At 41.6% G+C, this 22,133-nt stretch overlaps 1 protein-coding gene across 4 annotated transcripts in view; it reads left to right on the top strand.

The window, feature by feature from the left end:
• LOC131663688 (CD151 antigen-like) overlaps positions 1–22,133 on the top strand; it is a 178,852-nt gene that overhangs the window by 117,285 nt on the left and 39,434 nt on the right. For all 4 annotated transcript variants that reach the window (XM_058934224.1, XM_058934223.1, XM_058934221.1 and 1 more), the window contains one exon: positions 18,915–19,106. In XM_058934224.1, the coding sequence (XP_058790207.1) occupies positions 18,915–19,106 (192 nt within the window). The remainder of the gene's footprint in view (positions 1–18,914; positions 19,107–22,133) is intronic.

Below are 22,133 nucleotides of genomic sequence, written 5' to 3'. Positions count from 1 at the left end.
CACGGAAAAAAAATGACAGGATCTCGACAGACAGTTTTCACCGCTGGTTTCGCGTACGTTATCAGCTCAGCGCGCCAATCCACAAAGTCAGAGCTGAATGTGCTCCTGTGCGCGCATTCCATCAATGCCATACTGCCCCGGCCAATGAGCGCAATATCGCGGGTCGGCGCGCGTGCTGAATTTTCCATTGGTGAGAATTCCCGCGCTAATTTCGCGGCGAAACGAAATAAAGCGGCAAACGGAGTCCGACTTTATTCGCGCTCGTTATGTGCACACGCGCCTCCACTCTCGCCCGCGAGTATCGAAGCTCGCGGGTTAAAAGGATATCGTTCTGCGTCCGCGGGGACCGCGTCAGTTATCAATATTTTATTTACACATCAATCTGCTTTATTAATGCAATGCGGACTGTTTAACTTTACGAGTGCGTTTTGTCGTTATACTTTATCATGCCGGTGAATACAGAACATCTTGCGTGCAAAATGAAATTTTTTATTTTACAACGCAGCTCAGAGTATCAAGCGTAAATTTTGCAATGTTTCGCAGTGGGTCACATTATACGAGTTTCTCGGCTCGATTGCGCAAGAGCTTGCAGTAATGGTTTCGTCGTAATGGACTTTAAAGAGAGCAAAGGCTCTATTTTGTGCGAGATCTCATTTCTGCCCCTGAGCGTTTGTATGTAACCACACACGCGAGCATACATTTCAGTAGACTTGGCCTGAGAAAATATCACGTTGTCAAATGATGTACCTCTTACGTAAAATAGCATCTGCAAATTGCTCGATTGTACTGCTGTCGATCAAAACAAATGAATGCTACTTATAACTTATTTTTCAAGTGTGGAAATTCATATAAAATATGAAGCACACGAATTGATCCAACTAGGCAATTGAACAGCTCTACCATTCCTCATTGCCTTTTTTAACAAATCAATCAGCTATTGTATGTTTAACAATGGTCCTAACTACGGGGAAACGGTTATTTTAATAAACTTGTTGATCAAAAGATAAATTATCCTGTGAATAGAAAATAAATACATTATTTCATCAGCCTGTAATTAATATAACTTATCAGACATCCAATTGTTTTCACAAAGTACTGTATAGTATTGACGGAAAATTGACCAAGATGTATCTAGAAATCAAATGTTCTGAATCACATTGTTAATAAATGTCGGATATGATATGAGATTAAAAACAACGAATTATCAAGGAAATAATTGCAAAGATTATAAAACTTATAACATCGTTTCGCGATTTGTCGTAATACTGAAAAATACTAATTCTTGATCATAAGCATTGAGTTATATACATATACTCGTATATTTAAGCAGCGGCAAGCATCGCATTGCTGTTGCTGCGTATAAATCCCAGGCGAGTAAGGGGACTACGACACACCTCGAGAGTTTCCTCTTCCCGCAAGGGATCGGCGTAGCTCGATTAGTATCGCTTTGCTGGGCGTCACACGACGGACAAATCGAAACAAGTGCGACTTTGCAACTAGCAGTGTAAACGTCCGAGGGATTCAGACAGCATACAGTGCCAGCAATGGCTGAATTACACGGACCTTGGATGCGTCCTTTTAGATGCGCAGCACTGAGTCAAAGGGCAGGAACGAGTATTGATCTTCGCGCCACAACCTGGACTACTGGTTTTTCGCTGTCATTAGGAATATTCCATTAGCCAGTTACAAGTTTCATTACCATTTCGAGCCAGTTTTCGAGAATACGAACGTTGAACGAAAGCATGAACGTTGAAATTGAATGAGGATTGATGGTATCGCACATGTATGTTGAAACCTACTGTCATCTGGCAGATCAAGACGCAAATTAGTCTGTGCATTGCATTTTCATTGTTCAATCAATATCAGGATAAAGGGAATTTCAAGTATAAAGCAAATTAATATTGGCATTTTGCGTAGATGAACATTCTGAGATATATTTCTCATCCTTGTGTTTCAGGGCTATTTATCACTTCTTCGGGAGGCGTTAAAAAAAAAGATGAAAGCGAATCATTTTTCTTCTCTCGGGTGCGGCTTGTTTCGTTTTTTCCACTCGTGCCAGGCGTATTGCGTGTGCAGGTGTCACAAAGAGCTCGCAAGCTATCAAACGCGCCAACGGAGACATGAAATCCCACGAGGCCTTCTGCGGGCTTGGCATAGGTACAGGCACGTTGATTTTAGGGCGAGGCTAATTGTTTGGTGTTGCTGTCCGGAACTCAGACTCGCCCGGCAGGCATCATGTTCACTCCAATCTGCATGATAAGCGGATTCGCTGTTTGTTCGCCGCAACTGATACATCCTCCTCTTGCATGTTGCTCGTAGACATTTTTCCATACAAACTTATTGAAGGTTGCGGTTAAAGAAAATAAAAACGCGTAGATGAACAATAATTTGTGCTTGATAAGATTCCGTTGGAACACAATTGCCCACTATTAATACCTGAACGTTTACCGATAAAACGGAAAACGAGTCATAAAATATGCACGGTAAATTTCGTAGTCACTCGAAGCAAGTTGCTCCCGTTGCGAAGCTTATCGTCGCCTCTCTCGCGCGTAGAAAAGCGAAACTCCGTTATTCTTCGCTTTCCTCGCGACGCGCGTGGTATAAATTTTCAGGCGAAAGAAAGAGAAAGAAGAAGAAGCCAGCGAGTTGTGCGCAAGTCTCTGTAAAATATGAAAACCGATTCGGCGCCGCAGGAACAACGCGGCCGCGAATATCAAAATGACAAGTCGGGTAATGGAAGAGGCAGAGAGAGAGCGAAAGGCTACTTTTCATCGTTAAGGATCTCTTTATCTCGGGCAAAATTTCTTTTGGTAATAAATGCCAAGAATGAAACACTTCACTCTGTGCTATCAGATTTCCAGTTGACTAATTGCGTCGATGGACAACGAGACTGTAAAAAATTAATTAGCTCTACGACTCTATTCAATAAGCGTTTCAAATTGAAAATAAAGTGAAACAATGAATCAATGCTTATATTGAGTAAATGTCAGATAGTTCAATATTCTCTTTCTCACACCGTGCCAAGATTACTTAAGGCTATAGGTAGGATCATAACTTTTGACAGCCGGTAATCCTGTTCCCTTGCGAACTTTATATTGCAAGAGTGTGTCACGTGAGTTACGATGGATCAAAGTTTGATTCTTAACTTCTGATCAAATACTGCCAAATCTTTATCAGACTTGAAAAAAGATAGTCACAAAAGCAAATTGCAAATCAAATTCAACGAATAGCAGCCGAGTTTGAAGGATCGATTGATCCAACTTAGTTTTGGCAAAAAAACTCATTCAGTGGATTCGCGGAAGGACCTCGCTAAGGATTTAAATGGCTTTTCGTCGCGACGTCTTTCTCTCCTCGCGTATTCTAAGCTGCTGCTCGTTGTCTGGACGAAATAATGTAAAAGCTCCGACGGCTGTATTACACGGGTCTGAGGCGTGCCAAAGTAATAAGGGATTTTTGCGTGGGGGGCGCGCTCGCGCTCAAAAAATAGAATGCAAATAGAGCTTGGGGCGCCTTTCTTTTCTGCATAGCGCCTGAATTTCAGTCCCTGTAGAACCAAAGGCTTATATGTGCCCTTCAACTTATTCGCATTTTTTCCATGCTTCAATCTCGCCATTCTTCTTCCTCGTTCGCCCTTTTTTTCTCGCAGCTAATTAGAAAAATTTTTTGCTCGTGTTGTTGTCTGTCAATCTCGGTTCAACTTTTGTCGAGGTAACCCACGTGCGCAAAAGTTGAAAGAATTTTGCGAATTAAAAGCCTCGAATGTAATGTTTTGCTGGAAATATTTTGTTAATTTTCGATTATTTTACTTGGATGCATATTTTACGTGTGTAACATTCTTGGTATATTTGTTTTAAATAGTAATTCCAATAGTACAGAGGAAAAATTATTTGTGCAATTAAACCTGCATGCTCTGGTGAACATTGACAATCGTCATTTGTGTGAATCTATTTGTTCTGAAATCGGACGCGCGACGCGAAAATAATATAATAAAAAGAACATGTCCTTCGACTAAAGAAAAATTGGATGAAAGATCGCAAATCCGCAAGCTAAACAGAAAAGCCACGCGGCTAGCGAGCAATGTTTCTGGACATCCGGTACGGTTGTAGTGCTACCGTTGGAAAAAGGGAAGAGCGGCCAAGCGTGCGCGTGGCTCGCGGCGTGTATATAAGTGTTCATCTGAGCGATGACTCGCGATGCTTATCCTGTTTCGGTCGATGCCAGCATCGCGCCTGGAAATCTCCTCTCTACTCGCTACTTTTCTTCCCCTTATCTCTCCGTCGATGATGATGAGGCTGTGCGCGTTTAGAAGCTACCGTCGAGCGCGCAAGGCTCTGATTTTATGACTGGCGCCGCGCGGCTCCTTCTACCTTTCCTTTTTTTTCCCTTTTTTTATCATGCTCGCCGCGTGAATAAATTAAACGAAGGTGGAGTAACTTGTTTTCGTTCGGTGATGCAAGCAGCTGAGCAGCAGCACACTTAGCACGTTCGTTTCCAAATGCACGATTATGTGCTTTGCGAGTGTAAACTGATACTTTTTCCCGCCGTGACAAATTTATGAAAATTATATAGGCACAACCATTTTTTGAGAGCGGCTTATCCTTGGAGGATGTAACACGATAAGATCGCTCGGCATTTACACGGTAGAGGTGTGAAATAAACTTTGATCCTGTTTATTAATAGTCTCGTTTCGTTCGAGCGTGTCACTCTATAAGAGGAAATAAAAGTACGGTCAATTAGAAACAGCTACTTTGAAAAAAAGACGAAATGCAAAACGCGCATTATTTATCAAAGTATAATAATTACAACGCAATTCAGACTTTTTTTAACTCTTCTCCAATAATAACGCAGCAATGTAACACTTCCACGTGCTCTCATACCTCGATAGGATCGCGTGAGCGAATAGCCAATCGATCCGATATATCAGCAAATTTATGCTACATGGTGAGATAATTGCCGCAGCAATGTCTATCAATTTGGGGTCCGTGGGCTGATGACAGCACAAAAATACGAGCCTCGACTCATTCCAATTCAGATATTTCCTTACAAAAGCTTTGTCGAGGCTTTCTAACAGACTAGCACTTTTAACTTACAGGCATTATTAAGCTTAGTTCATTTTATTCGGATCACGAGGATGCGAAGAGAAAAGAAGAGCATTCTTTATCTTATAGTCTTGCACTCTTTCTTGTACACTCTTTCGTAATGCGATTACGATTTATTTCGTTGCTTTTAACGATTTTCTTCATAGCAGATATTTTGAAACTGCATCCGCTTGTGATGTTTTCCATCAATATCATTTTTAATATCAAATGTACCGTTTACTTTGAAAACATTGTTGGTCTCTATTTGGTTGCGAAAATTTCCATGATTGTTTGGACCCTTGCAGTTTTCGGGGCTGCAAATATGACTTTTGTTTACTAATTGTAATTAACGACGAAAAGTTTTATTGCTCGCCAGGATCAACAACTTCGTGAGGTTGCAAATGGTCCGCACGTGGCTTTAATTAGAAGTTTCCGCTTCGATACATGAAATTTACAGTAGTTCGGTTGCCCGCACCACTAAATTCTAGTTGTTATTCAATTTGTTCAGTTGGAAACTTCAGTCTAAAAGCTGCTGCGGTCTCTTGGCCATAGTGAGCTGTAAAACTGTGCAATTATTATTTTGTTTTTTTGTATCGAGAAAACATAATTAAGCGCAGACTTGTTCTCGTTATGTTTATTTAATGCGTGCGCACGCGAACGCATCAATCACCAACGACCTAATGAGAAAATGAAAGTCCGCAGTCTGAGAAAATAACAACGCACTCGCTCGGCGGGTACACAATTACATTGCGAGTGTAAAAAAATTGAGCTGTCCCGCCGAGCAAACGATGCGCAAATTCGCGGCGGCTTAATTCAGAGCCTAATGAGCCGCTTGGGTAAAAAAAAAACGAATGAGCGCGCGGGCGTCGTTTCACTTATATGGATCCCACGAATCGTTGTTCACTTCCGAGCAGTTCTTCTCTTGTATACTTACCAGGGCAGAACGCGCGTGTGAGAGTAAAAGATGGCTCCGCTCCTTATAAGGCGGTCAACCTCAAAGATTCCTCGTTGCCGCTGCCGTCATATGCCGCGCCGTTCCTCCTTGTGCTATTGCTTTGTGACTACACTTCTTTTATATGTACACATATACTTATTTCAACCTATATAGTCTCATGTCCAAAACGGTTCTCACTCGAGTGACTTTCTACATGGATTTTGATTGATTAAATTGTTATTTTCATCTTGTTTCTATAGGATTCATGTATTATAAGAATGTTTCACATATTCGAAACGAATTCAAGCTTAAAGATTTTATTCCACAATAAATTTGAAATATATATTTCGTTACTCATATACCGAAAAGAAATTTAATTTCAATATAACTTGTACCTATATGTAAAAGAGTGTATTAGTTAGAGTGTTTCACGCTGTTAAGTTAGTTTGAAAACTTTCCAACATTAATGAGTGATGTAAATATTCTTTCATTGAAGTTCAATAATTTCGGTTCATCGTTGTAATTAGAAAAGTTTGTAAAATGACATAAATTTAAAAAAGAAAAGAACCTATTTTCGGTGGATTTTTTGATACGAATTTTTTTATCTGGTTTTGCAAAAGTTCAATGCCAACAGCTCGCAGGAATATTTAACTGGGAACACATTTTTGTACAATCAATGCATGAGTTATGGGTTTGCATCCGAAGCGATCTGTTTTAACTGGGTGGAGTTTTAATTAAGGCCCGTGGCCAGGGGAATATTTATCTCTTCTTGCTGCGACCGAATGAGCGAGAGAAAGAGCGGGCGAGGATCGGAAAACAGTTTTCGATGGAATTTATTATTCGAGAATTTCAATGAGCTTGGGAAATATACAAGCGATCAGTGAAATATACATTTTTTCCACCTGACTAATTTCTATAAATTAGACTAATTTGAAAATAATATTTCAATCACTTGTAAATTCGCTTAATACGAAATGACCCATAATAGTATCTACAATCCATAGATCAATTTATTTCCAGTTTTCGAATGACTCATGTGTCGAAAATGAGAATCTGTATAAGTTATAGGCTCCGAAAGTTTTGATTAAATTAACCCTAGCCGAATGTTAATTATGAAACACCGCGTGAATCGTCGAATGGTCTACACTCACGCGATAGTAAAATTAAACTGAGCTAATTAGGTGAGCGAAGCGAAAAGAGAGAGAGAAAAAAAAGATTCTCGCCAGAACGTGCCTGAAAGTAAGACAAGTGACCCATTGGCCATATCGCGCGCAAAAAGGTTTATTATTACTCATCCCGCGTAGAGTATAGAGCTTGCAACCTTTCTATTTTTTACGTTTCTTTCTGCCATCACCCCTATCTCGCTCTCTCGCTTTCCACTTTCAGCTCTTTCTATTTGGCAGTTTTATGAATTTTTTCAAGCACTCTCTCTCTCTCTCTTTCTCTTTCTCTCTCTCTCTCTCTCTCTCTCTCTCTCTCTCTCTCTCCCTCTTTCGTCTCTTATTCACGTGTGCCATATCCGTGCGGTGACTCTCGCAGTATTTGTTTAGTATTCCCATACGAGCTGCGAGCACTTCTCCCTCTAGAGGTGGATGAGATCTTTTGCTCGCGCTTTTGTTGCGTATAGCTGTATATACATACGTAATGTCGAAATCTACGATCTGTATGACAATGAATCAGACTTTTATTTCTCTTGCTCACACGCATTGTTCGCGCACAGGCTGCTGTACTTACAGTCTGCTTATCTTTTATGATGCGCGCTAGTTTTGCTTTTCTGCGTATCACGCTGCCTATACACCGTCTGGGCTTCGCTCTCACGTGCACGATTCTTTTTGCGAGCCCTCGCCCGTCCCCCGTTTGGATTATGAACATCGAAAAGAATAAATTCCGCGAAAGTGCGCTGCAGCAATATACTGACAATCAAACTTTGCGGATGTTAATTATTTTTTTCAGGAAAAAGAGAACTTGTGACAAGTACAATGTCTGCTCAACTTTAGTTTCATTCAAAACGATATTTCAGCGTTAGCGAACATTAAAAATTTCCAGTTACTTGAATTGCAGAAAACTGCTAGTCTCAGCTGGCAAATAATACGACGTACACTCGCAGCCATTAATAATTCATATTTTCGCATCTAACTTTTGCAGGCAACTAAGAAGTTGCCAGATAATTGACGGTGCGCTGCTGTAAGCTCGTCGCGCGCGCAAAAAGCTCGCAATTCAATGAATCTGTAGCATTCAACTCGGTTCCCCCATTAATTAGCTTGGCTTTTCACTCTTTTGTCATCGAGAAAGGTTTCAAGCTTCACACCTTGACGTATGGTGTGTGTGTGTGTGTGTGTGTGTGTGTGTGTGTGTGTGTGTGTGTGTGTGTGTGTGTGTGTGTGTGTGTGTGTGTGTGTGTGTGTGTGTGTGTGTGTGTGTGTGTGTGTGTGTGTGTGTGTAACCTGTACACATTGCCAGTGAGAATCGTTAATTGAATTGGTCATAAATGGGAATTGTGGTGCTAGCGTCGAGAGACTGCACTTTAACTATACACACGCTATGAGAGAGTTCAACCTAATTAGAGATTATGTCGCCTAGCGTAGGCCCTTCGAGAGATCAGTGATGAGAGAGATAGAGAGAGTAAATGTGAAATGTTCGGATGCTTGCTACCTTTTTTTCTCTTATTTTATCCTAAGAGCGCTTTTGTATCGAGATTTATCCAAAGTGCATCACGCAAGTGCAAGTTGTGTGTAATGTAGAGCTTGCGTTTCGAGTACGAAATTTGATCTCCCACAGGTGTGTTTTATGAGCTTCTTGTCAGAGTCAAAATCGAATTCAATAGTCATTAAAAATCACACAATACAGTTGACGCTATAAACTGTTTTTATAACTTAGTATCATCGGGATTATTAGAGTAGAATTTCACCTCAAAGACTTTATTCAATACGCACAAGCAAAGGCACTTCTTTGCGAAAGAACCGTCCACTCCAGACTAAGGAGTAATGATAAGTATACGTTTGAAGATTTTACGACCTGCTTTCAATAACGGTTGCAGTGACCTCACTCTTTCACGCTATGTAGCTTTACATTTGTCAACGGATGACAACAGATATTGAATTTCGAACTGCGCAACATATAGCTAGTAAACATTGAAGTACAGTGAGTCAGATGAGCGCTTCGATAATGCACGAGCACAAATTAATACTGCCTAATTAGGAAGATTGCAGTGCGTTGTAAGAAGCAAAGGGCGCAGCAGCGCATAATCATCTTTATAAGCGCAAAAAGGTGACGAGAGTAAGTGGGTAATTTGGTGAGCGCGAAGGCAGCACCTCTCCTAAGCCTTATCGTTAATTTGGTCGTCGACGTCGGCGGCCAACCGCATAGTAGCCGTAAACTCTCTCGCGTCGTACACAGAGCCTTCATAATCGGAATTCGGCATCTCCCGACCACCGGCGGTGCCCAGCGCCTCATAAAAGCGTTCGCGTGTACGCTGTATATTATTCCATTCGTATCATCCTAAGGACCAAAGACTATGATTCCTTTGCATTCTCCGAATGCTCGTAAAAATACCATGGACACTTCTTTTTTCTCTCTTCCGAGGCGAGACTATTATGTACGGATTCTTTTTTCTGGAGAGATTGTTCCTTGCTGCTTTTGGTATTACCCCTTTATAATGTGGTGTGTGTGTGTGTGTGTGTGTGTGTGTGTGTGTGTGTGTGTGTGTGTGTGTGTGTGTGTGTGTGTGTGTGTGCGTGTGTGTGTGTGTGCGTGCGTGTGTGTGTGCGTGCGTGCGTGTGCGTGTGTGACTCTGTGTGTCTGTGTCACAAAAATTTCTACTGCCTCGTGATGGATCTGTTTTTATTCCATTTCAGTAGGTACATATTCTGAGTAAAATTTCAGGTGTCGCTGTGGGCGTGGGTTATTTATTTCGGTTTTTTAGTGCTTAAGCACTGGTAAAGTTTATTTTCTTACGACAAACGGTACATCTTACAATATACTGCGCATCAGTACATTTAACAGAGGAATTAATAACAAATCACCGTACATACACGGAAATGATTTCTTGGACTGTACATTATTAATGTGCAACACAATTAATAAGCATTTATCGCAGGAAACCTAATTTATTCGATCAAAAATCTGCCGGTCGAATATCGTTACAACAGACGTGCATTTACATAAAACACACTCAAATAGAGCCATACGCTCACGCACGTCTATTTATAATTTGTAAAAAACGTAAATACAAAAACATCTTCATTTCACTTTCCGAGCAGCTAATAAGAATAAATGCAATCAACATAAATTTGAATTTCATTTGCGAAGGCATCGATCAGCAGTAGCAGAAGCGTCTTCATTAGCATTGATTTAAAATTGAAAAATTAACGAATCGGCAAATATTAGCAGCTTCATTCCGCTGCTTCAAAAGAGAGATTCCGCTATACGTTATGTCTCAGGCGCGAGAAAAGAGGCAGAGCGATAAGAATGAGTGCGGCTGCAACCGTTCGAGTGCAGCTATATGTACCTACAGCGTGGGCGTATATATCGAGAGAAAGAGAGAGAGAGAGAGACAGAGACAGATAGACAGAGACAGAGGAAGAAAACGCTCGCGCGCTCGAATTCCAGAAAACCTGTCCGCTCGTCACGCCGGACGTCGTATACACGAGACTCTTTTTTTACTTCTTCTCTGTTCCTTCTTGGCTTTATCTCGACGCTCTCTTTGGCTGTGTACACGCCTCATCCTTGAAAATTCATTTTCTTCGCTTTCGTGCCTCGGCGCGTTTAATTTATGTTTTGACGCCTCGCACGCTTACCAAAGATTCCGTTTTTTGTTCTCGACTGTCTCACTTGGCTGTTAACGCTTTTTACTGCTGTAATTCTGGCGCGATGTCGTCACTCCTTGCCAGGATTACGAAATAGATGTGATGTCGAATGAATCATTACTTTTTTTTTCAAATCGAATTAGAATACAACCTTTTAATCACCAGGAGCTGATTGATTCAATACGATGATTTACGTACGGGACAAACAATTTTTTTTAACATCTAAACTATATTTTTATTATTTTTATTTAAAAAACTTTACTGACAGCGTAACAAACACTTTACATTGATCTTAGTCATTGCAAAAAAAAAAAAACTAATTTAAGGCGTAGAAAGTGGAAATCCAGTGTTGTTGATATTTGCTATTTGAGTGTTTTACCATTCATTGAAAGAAAAGAGCGCGCGTGTATTTTGTCAGCACGCGATTACTAGTTGAGAGCGGACATTTGAAACAGGTGATTAGCTAAAGAGAAACAGTGGGAGTGCAAGTATATAGCTGAAATGAATGGCTTGGCGAGAAGTACAGCTAGTTTCAGTTATTACTTATCTTGTTTTTTTCGCCTTGTGATCCTTCTGTCACCTCGATAGATTCGCTTATTCGGCATTACAATCATGAATGGCACGCCAAGTTCGTATAGTCCGGCAGTGGAACCCTCGTAATTGCAATAAAAATAAAAGCAAGCAGATGCAAGACGTGATGCACGTGTAGTGCGACATTTCGAGTGGAGATTAACCAAAATCTCCGGCTGATAAAGAAGCCCGCTGCTCTGAACAACAGCGACAAAGTTCGCGGCGCGCGAGGAACAGCAGGTAAAACACGAGTATAGACGCAGTGAAATAATAGTCGCGGGAGCGGGAGCGCGACGGCGCGAAGATGTCAGATAGAGTAGACTGCCGGGGCTGGTATTAAGTGTTTACTCCGTAAATACGTGGCATAGCTGGTGTAGAGCAAGGCGCGCACGTCCTAAGTGCGCCTGCACCGCAAGCGGCGTGGCGTCGCGCGACTCGCGCGAGAGAGCCCGCGCCCGCCTGCCTCGAGCTCTTACGGTTTGTAAATTATGAAGCATCGCTGCCGTTTCATCCATTCCGCACTCGGCATAAATTGCAATCACACCTATCCCCCTTCGCGCCGATTTACCAGCGCGATAAGCTAATTTATGCATAAGCAGCTCGTATCGTTCTCCGCTTGTGTTTTCACAAATCGATCATTTGTAGATATCGCGGTGCAATGCTGCCTTTTTACACAATCGAAAACACGATTCTCCTCTCGACACTCTATCCGGTTGGCAAACTTTCGGACCAAGCGAAGCATTAATCTTGGCGCCTCTGGAAAAAAAGGAAAATTGCGCAAAGCAAGCGAGCGGAGAGAGGTGTCACGCCTCTATCCTCGGGGATCGTCGCGTGCTCTCCCCTTGCGCGCGGACTGGAAAGCTCAGCAGCCCGCGCGCGCAATCCTTTCGCAAGCGGACTCAAGCCGCAGAGAGAGAGAGAGAGAGAGAGAGAGAAAGAGGCACGCCTATCGAGTTTCCGGATTATGGCCGCGCAAAACCGCAAGCAGCTCGCCAGCTATTTTCCAAACGACGCTTGGCCTGCTCTCCACCTGCATGTACAGCTAATCAACAGCTGTGCTTGGTCTGCGCCTCTAGCAACCAAATACATGTCTCGTGAATGCGCGTCCGGTCCACCGTCGCGATAGCGATTTCATAACGACGAGAGCTCGAGTGTCATCTTTTTTCTCTCTCGCGCCGCGCTCCTCGCATGTATTTCTTTTGTTTGCGCTCGCCGCGAAAGCTTTCATTTATGAAAACCAGAGAACCGACGCGCTCGCAAACAAAATAGACTCGCCGACGTTGATGGAAATTTGAAAGCTGTGATAGTTTTTTGGGCAGGCGGACGCTCGCATAAATAAAAAAAGTGTTTTTTTTTTAATCTCTTTTCCTCTCGTTTGGCAGTGCGCGAGCTTTCATTGAGCGCTCGACGTCCGCGTGGTGCTTTTAGCTTGTTGGCTTGTGCGCACGAGCGCGAGATATCGAGACGTTCCGCGCGGGAGCACATCGCACAACTCTGATTTTCAAGTATACATTTGCGTGGAATTGCGGCTATATGCGTATTTTCCAGACGATTTTTGCGGGCTAGAAAGCGGCCTGAAGGTTGCGAAGTAAGCATAGCCGCAAGCCGCAAAACCACCGTCGCCACGCGGCCGAAGACACTCGTAAAGAGAGAAAAGAGGCGAGCGACGTTGCGGGCTTTATTTTTTTTTTGTCGTTCGCGCCCGGGCACCTTTTGTTCGCGGGCGCTGCGGTCGCGGTAGCACCCTCCAAACGTAATTGTAGACTAGTCGAGACGGAAAAACAATCGGCGCTCAGCCGGGCAGAGCTTCTTCTTTCTACCTTGGAGTGCGAAGGCGCAACGACAGCTTACAGTTTTTGCTCGCGGACAGTCAGAGCTGCAGCTGGAATTTAAATTGGATTACTTTTAATGACTTCATCTGCGAAAGTCGAGAGCTGTTATCGGCTAATGTGATTGCCGATAAAAAGAATCAATTATTCTCACGGCCTGAGAGAGCCGCCTGTCTGATGAGTTTTTTCCTCTCGCCTCGCTCCGCTTGGGACGTGCAAAAATTTCGCCTAGTTCTGATTGAATTTCAATGAACTCGCTCCGACGCGTTTTCCTTCGCTTCATCAATCATCTATCAAGAATTCTTTCTTTGTTGCCTTTTCTTCCATTTTCCTTTGATTCTAATCATTTCATTGATCGCTACTTCGTCACTGCTTCTCAACTACAGATAACTATACCTTAGATGAAGACTTACTTACATTTTTTTAGAAATTCGATACTTTCGCGTGTCTGTTTTTTGCTGAAACAAACTTACTATGCTCTTTTTTAATATTGCGCAATCTAAAAGACTTTTATTGACCCTTTATTTTTTTAAGAGTACTCGATTTTCGTCCGATTTTATACAGCTATGAAAGGTATACCTCGTCTGTAGATTCATTTAGAAACTGAAATAGGATATACTTGCAATCAAATAACCGAGTTTTGGCTCAACTACTCATTTTCCTGCTAGCGAGAAACAATATTCTATATTCTTGCACTCACCTCAAGAACTGAACAGTAGATAAGAGCATTTCATCTTTCAATGGCCTTTCAATAAGCTTACTAGGTTATTAATCGAATCCGATTCTCTTTCGTTTGGTCGAAGAGTGTAAAAGAATCGGAGATCCGTTATCGTCATTACGGGATTAGTGTTGCGATTGATAAAGTAAAGCAATTACAATATAAAATGAAAAACAACTTAATACCGATGTTTATTGTCCTTGTGATGAATGGCCTCCCACGGCTTTTCTCAACTTTACCCGCAATCCAGTTCAAACGACAAACATGCGCCGATCAAACAACGTCGATGAATGAATGAACGCCATTGCGCGAAAATGGAAATATTTCAATCACTTGAAAATACTTAACGCTCTCGTGATTTCTATGTCCCGCATTATTGTTATTGGTAAAAAGCATCTATTGTCGATCAAATCTGGAATAATTTTCGTTTTTATTTTCTTGTGTTTGAAAACATTGGATAACTAGGTTGTTTTCCAAAAATTTGTAAAGTAAACCAAAGACAAAAAAGCGAGACAAGAAGATACTTGCCGGTAGACTTTGAAAGACACAGCTTATAAAGACGTAGACGCGGTAAGACGTAGGAGATGGTCTAACGAGCATTGCACTTGATGCGCTACATAGGCCAGGCAATAATTGTTTAGCAGTGATGGCTTCATTAAGCTCTCTCTTGCTACGCTCGATATCTCAATCAGCTCAGGCGTCCTCGTTATTTCGAGACTTAACCTACTCAGACGCTTACGTTTGCTTCGAACAATGGGGACCCGTACGTCCGACAGAATGAATGGGAGCAGCCCCCGCCAGCTAATTGTTTGGATAGCTTGACTTTTTTCCGGCTTCCAATGGGCTTCGTTAATATCGGGTTAATGAAAGCGCTCCAGTCAACTCTTGTATTGATTGCTGGCAGCGCATGTGGCGGAATGAATCGTGATTTGCGGGAATAATGCGCAAATTGCTGGTCAACGCACAATGAACAACTCTTGATAGGGTGTTTTCGACGCGGATTACAATGTGCCGCCGATCGTAGTAATTATATTTATTCAGCGAAAGAATCGCCCGTACGAAAAACAGCCTTAACAAGCATGTAATTGGCATGATCTTTTTCTTTTGTTTGCGCGAAAATATTACAGTCAAGTACAAATACAAAAGCCCTGCACTCTGTATTTTTTTATGAAATAATGGCAAATGAGCTTACAATTTCGATACGCTCGTACGCATAAAGTGTTTTCTTTTTATTTCCACGAAAAGAATTAATCGACGAAGCCGCAGCTCGCGCGTGTATTTTGGGATTAATTTTGATTCTCGTTGTAATGCCAGTGCATGCCTGATGGCAATTTTCGGCGAGAGCAAGTGTGCACGTGATACGATCGCAAAATGAATAAGAAAAAATTGAACACGAAACTCGCCGCCCGGAGCAGGACAGAAAAGAATTTTTCCGCAACAGCGTTGCGTGCGCATGATAAAATGCATGGAAATTGCAATATCGGAGATTCGCGCGAGCATTAGAAGCATGAACGCTAAATTTACAACAGGTGTGACCTGATTTTTCAACTCGATCTCGCTTCATGGCGAATTGACGACGACTACGTGCAATTTTCTTGGTCGACTATACGCGAAGCTCGCGAGTCTCTTGGAGCGAGATCGCGTGTGCTTGACACGTATAAGGAAAAGTTGCTCCGTTGACGGCGCATACTAATCCCGTATCTGCCTAGAAATAAAAGCAACGTGAAAATTGTTTTCTACTCTCATATCGCGCGTATGAAACGAGAATTACGCCGGCGAAATGCAATTGACAAGCTCGTTAGGTTCAAATATGTCGCTGCTATATTTATTGATAAAAATTACTTTGATGTCAGTTAATTTCGGTAACATTGGAAGCCTTACACAAACGCACAAATACGTTTGATCTAGATGAAAGATGAAAAGTAGTAATATTGAGTTTACTGGTAAGACATTAATACAAATTTGTATTATTTAACTTAATTATAACAAATTTGCAGTCTGAGATTGGTGATATAGGTCATGTGTGAGTGTGACAATAAAGTAATTTAGAAAGTACTTTGAAATTTAGTATATTGAAGTTACAAATTGAAGAACAAGTGAAAAACATGCGTGTGCACTATGCATGCTATGCTATGTGATTCTAACCTGCTAAATACACGTTGACAAAAACCATACATGCTCCGTTCCTTCTTTGGACAGAAAATTATATCCTCTCATTCTGTCTATGCCACACTAGTAATTTGATTACAATTCTTTATGGCTTTTGTAAGACTGATGTGCTTTTACATTTAACATTTTTATAGAATTTTTTGAGGTCATAGACAGCTTATTAATCGATGCACTTGTGCTCTATTTCATACTAATTTAATAAGTTCATACAAAAATATTTTAAAAAGTACTCTGTAAATATTGAATATATATTGTATCATTATGAGTCTCAAGGCTGGAATTGTTTATATATCAACAGCATGTTCTGTCGAAAAGATTACTTCATTTATAAGTTAATATTGCCGAACGATGGTCCTTTTAGAAATTTATCCATACTTGAACTTGTTACAACGTACAATCTACCGTCAACTTCATAATTAATTTAATAAATTAATATAACAATTTTCAAAATATCAGTTATTATTTGATAAAGTTAAAAGAGTTGTCTCTCGAAAAAAGCGACAAAAAGTAAATTAAAATATGTCAGAGTGCTAGGTATGCAGTTTTACTAAATTTGTTTTGATTTGCGAGCTTCAATTTGAGATGATGCGGTAGCAATCGCCATTGGTTTTGCCATATAAAGCTTTGTATTACCTTAGCGTAGTAGCGTACATCATATCCTGTTGTACAGAGCGGCGTTTGCAATTTTGCGCGATGCATCGTAGCTCAAAACTCGGCGAGCTTTAATTAGACTAGGAATACGGGTTCGCATCCGCGTTGAATTACTCGCTACGGAAGTGCTGCTCCGCGAGCTCCAGTAGCGTATATATACGGTCAGCAGCGAGTACAGCTTCACATGCTAGGATATTGCCGTCCGGCAGTGGTAAATAGCCCATCTTTTATTTCTAAAAAATAAACGGCACGGGAAATACCATAAGTACGTTTCGAGTTACTTGGTGAATTTACGAGTCGCGCTCCCTGCGCGGTATCTCTGCCTGGCTACTTATAAATTCAATTGCGCTTCTATTGGCATAAATTTCAGGACATGCTTCAAATGCAAAGTACGTATGATTTGTCGCGCGCGCGTTTCAGCTTGAATAATAAAGAAGAAATGAAAAGCACACCCGCGGAGAGACCGGCGATGATTTTGTTCTTCTTCCCGACGCTATGCTAGTCGATGGCGAGAGGGATTTACAGGTGGTAATGATCGTGCCCGGCGTTAGAATACCGGTAGGATTTTCGTCGCTCCTTTATTTTTTCCTTTTTTTTTTACCCGCGGGCGAACGTAACACTTACGCATCCATTAGCACGGAAGAGCATGCGCGAGCACGTTTTTCCCATCGCCGCAATTGCCGTGAGCGCGGGGGAAAGAGCGAGAAAGCGCGCCGGTCGTTTGCCAACACGACTGACCGTAATCCGCTCGGCGCTGCCGCGCGCACCACCTTTTTTCACGCTTGCAGCGCAGCTCGTCTGGATTAGCTCGCCCCGCCCGCGCGCAATATTTACCTAACGTAGCGGTGTGTCGAACGCGGATATGTACGCGCAGTAAAAATTTAGATGCGGGACGATGGAGCTTTTACGCGCTTCAAGCCTATTTCTAGGCTGACGATTGTGTGCTGCTTTCGAAGTTCGCGCGAACACCCGACCTTCCGATACGCAGCGGCCAATCCGATTGACGGCTAAACTAGCTTTGCTTGATTATCTTGTTTTTTTCTTTCTGTACTATTTATTGTATTAATTCAACCTTTCGGATGGTAATATCATACTAACACAATCACTCTGATAAATAAATTCAATTATTTATAAAAGAAAAGAAAATTAGTTTGCTGAACGTAATACAAATTACGAGCTTACGTGAGTAGTTTTTTTAACCTCATATCTTGAAAAAAAGCCTAAAAAATACCTAACATACAACAGTATCCCCTCTTTTTTCAGATTATCGTCCTGACAATCTTATTACAAATAACAGCCAGATCCTTTTCTGCAAGCGGGTTGATCCTCGATTCACCTGGGTGCAGGACCCGACTCTTAAAAAATGAACCTCTACTTCCAAATCAGGGTTGAGACAAAATCTTTTCCAAGCGGGCTAATCCGCTCATGACTAAAAGGACCATGTCTGGAATAGGCGTCTATTTTGACTCTTAACATCTTCTGTTTCTCAAGCAAGTTGGATTGGGTTGATCTTTGACTCGTCCGATTAAGAGACCCGTTTCGTGAAAACAAAACCTTATCATCATTGGATAACGCGTTGTCATCATTAATGAATATCTTCGGGTTGATCTTTGAAAAAAAGTATGGAATTAGCATGAGGGAATAAAATAATTTATGGCCTAAGGTTGTACTAATATATTCAGTATAACCTCTAATTTATATTAATAACCTTTCACTTTATGAAAATCATAGTTAGTTTGGCAAGTTATTAAATATAACACTTTTTCGCACACTTATCATACTACTGAAATACAAACGTAGTACTTTATTATTACTATACAAATGTTGCAAAATCATAACGCCAAATATCAGCCACTCGTCATTTTTTAAGGTAGGGTATGTAACGGGAATGAGTTTAAAATATGTCGATTGAATCTTTTGGAATTCGGATAAGGTAAATCTCGATTTCCACCTGGATTGCACAATTTGCCAAAGATTTTCATCGACACGACTATCAAAAGATCTCATAAGAAACTTATCGATATGCCAAGTATGAAATTAGAAAGTTGTCGAGTAAAAACCGGTCGATTGCAGTAATGAAAATACAATTGATAAGACGAAAAATGGAGTATAAAAAAAGCCATAATATTAAAATGGATACGTGTACTCTTTATGTTGCAGCTGTCTGGCATAGTGGTGGGTGGCATCGGCATCTGGACGGTGGTGGCGAAGCACAGCTACATATCGTTGATGGCGACCTCGACCTACCCGATCTTGGCTTACGCCCTGATAGCCGCAGGTGCTCTTGCTATCATTGGTAGCTGGCTTGGCTGCGGTGGCGTCACTTACGAAAATCGATGCGTCATACTCGTGGTGAGTACCTGCCCCAAATTTTCGATTCTTCTCTGCGTTTTATTTTTCATGCGTGATTTTCTTCACAAGAGATTTATTCGCGAAAGCGTGGCCCGTATTTTTCATGCGTGTGGCGGCAATGAAACGCCAATGGTTTTTCAAATGTGAATTCTCGTCGTTGCTTGTGCTTTTGACGTTTTATCGAGCTTCCGTTGATGGACAATAAATATTTTACCGGAATCCTATATCAGCATAAATAAACGGACGGTCGAGCTTTGTTTTTCTAGAATGGCATACGTGCATTATGAAATACACCAGGGTCAGACGAAAATATAATTGTCCATAAATATTAGTGATTCCGTCAGGTTTTTTTTTTTTTTTATTAAAAGCTTTGACTTTTCAAAAGCTTGTAGGTTCTAGAAAACTTTATTTTAACAGCCTTCCTTTTTGTACCTGAAATTTTTATCTTTTTCACGATTATACGTATATAATTTTCGAAAAATATATTATTAGGTTGCGTTTATTTCACAGTGGTATAATTTGTATAACATTATAAATCGCACGAATGTAGCAGTTATCATAAAATTTAACGTTTCTTCTACAATAACATCATTCACTAATTACTTGTTAATGAGATATTAATAAGTTGTTATGTGGCGATAACCATGTTTGAATTAAATCAAGTCTGATAAAGTTATATTTGCCTGCTATACGCCATTTTTTATTATAGCTGATGAAGACAGCATCAATTTGGTGAAAACAATATGAATAGATTGTAAAGCTGAAAAAAGCTAAAATCGATAGGCCAAAAGTAGCTTGAAAAGTTCATCAATCTGTATGACCTGTGAACGGTGCTCATAGCTAATTGATCCTTGAAATAATAAAATGACTGGTCGATACTATACATAAGTAACGAATAAGTGTAGATCGAACACGTTTGGTCTCTTTCTATCAGTGGAAAGATTGATCGATTGGGTCTTGGTCAAGATTTGCACTCTGATAAATTGATCCAAAAGCGCGCGCAGAATGACTGAGGCGCGAAGGTGCGGCTTTGCGCGCGCAGCGTAAATATGAGCAGCCGTTCCTCGCAAAGCCGCAACGACGACGGCGCGATCATATGCCCGGCGAGCTTTTCTTTCCTAATATCCCGGATGATGGATATATCGAGGAACTTTGCATAGTACATTGAGCGCGTTATACTCGCTGGAGTTTTGTTAATACGCCGGGCTTATGCATCTTGGATGAAGTTTCGGACTTGCCGCCGTCGCCGTGACTTTAAGTTTCCGACAAGTTTTCTTTTGTTCTTGCCACTTTCGGGACCTTGTTAATTTATCATGCTTACCAAACTTGCCCTCGGGACGGAATATACTCGATATAATTGATATCGATAATGCGAGAAAACGAAATGCTGCTATGATTAATTGGCCGCAAACGTTTATAGGCTTACGGCTGCCGCGTAAAAGACTTTGCGTGATTTATTAAGCGGAGTCAATCGTGGATTCGACCGAAAAGTAAGAGCGGGAAAAGCTTGCGCCTTGGTCATACGAGGAAACATCTTGGAAATTGCTTTCCGTTCGATCGGCCAATAACGAAGAAGAGCAAAGAGAAGAGACTATCGCTGGGACAGAGAGCGGCCGGTAATTAAATTCGCCGACTTCTCTCCGCCAAGAGCAGTGGAATTGAAAAGTTCCTCTGTCACGAAGGCGCGCCTCTTGTTCTCTTTGCTTTCTTTCGAATCGCGTCGAGGTGTACGCACGCGCAAACACGCCCGTGTCTCGTCTGGAGAGTACTTTGAAGAGCGAGGACGCAGCTTACTACACGTGCGCGACATTCCAAAGTTTTCTCTCTCTTTCTCTCTCGAGGACAAGCCAAACACTCGTCTCCCAAGGGCTAAAGGGAGCAGTCGAGTGCAACCGGCCTCCTTCTTATACCTTATTCGAAGGTGCCACCAGAGAGGCTCGACGTGGCCCGCCTCCATTATTTCGCCGCTCTAAGCGCCTGTACTTCCCTGTTCATACGGATTTTCCGCATAAATTTACCATTCCGTCGAAAACTGTTGTTACCACCAATTCACCCTTCTCGGCATACTTTCCCGTCAAAATCTCATTCTCTTTTCTTTCCACTTGAGAAGCTCGGCCGCGCCGTTTCCTGTGCGAAAGAGTCTTCGCTATTTGTCACAAAATAATGCAGAATATTCCAATTTCATATCTAAGCTAATATAGCGCACACACCAACTTTCCTAATATCAAACAGTTTCGGAATTTCAAATTGATGAGAATAGTTGGCCATCATTGTTTCGAATACTGATTCGCGATTTTCCGCGAATACAAATGAGCGAGTGATTCTTGACGCGCGCGGCCCGAAAAGAAAAAAAACAATACAACTTTGTCAATTTATTGAAGCATCGTCTGGCCGCTCCCGAACCCGCCTAATAATTCAGTCCCTGCAACCTCCACCTATATTTCTTTTGACGAAACTTCTTGCCTTGCTCGATAATTCAAGCTTAAAGCTCGCTCCGGAGGGATCTCGGTCCGATTTTCAACTGAAAAAAAAAAGACGGAGAATAAGAAAAAGCGCAGTTGCAAATGCGAGCTTAGTCAGCCGAGAGCCCTTGGCGTGTGCTACCTTAACCGGAACTTAATTAAAATTTATGGTCCGTCGTGAGTCGCGCCAGTGGCAGCGCAGCCGTGCGCGCGACGATTGCGTTCTCGCTCTCGTCGTTCGCAAAATAATGCGATGATAATTAAGCCAAGTTTGCGCGTAAATTGTTACGGACGGCACGTATTAGCGAAAAACATATATAGGTGAAGCTCGAGCGAATAGCGGATGATTTGTGCGATTGCCGCAGCTTTATTTTAATGAAGTTGCACGCTGGCGTATTTCTTACTTGGAAACTAAGCAAAATTTAGACGTTACCGTTTATTCATCGTATGGCGGAATGAGAATGTATTCGTTATTTGGTAGATGCTAGGTAATATTGTGTTGTAAATGATTGCTAGCGTCTCTTAATTCTTTAATTCGCATCGCCGTGTCATTTTTGAGACAATC

Source organism: Phymastichus coffea, unplaced genomic scaffold, assembly GCF_024137745.1.
Source record: "Phymastichus coffea isolate CEN01 unplaced genomic scaffold, Cenicafe_Pcof_1.1 PCOF00038, whole genome shotgun sequence".
Lineage (NCBI taxonomy): Eukaryota > Metazoa > Arthropoda > Insecta > Hymenoptera > Eulophidae > Phymastichus > Phymastichus coffea.
This window is presented reverse-complemented; position numbering and strand designations above follow the sequence as displayed.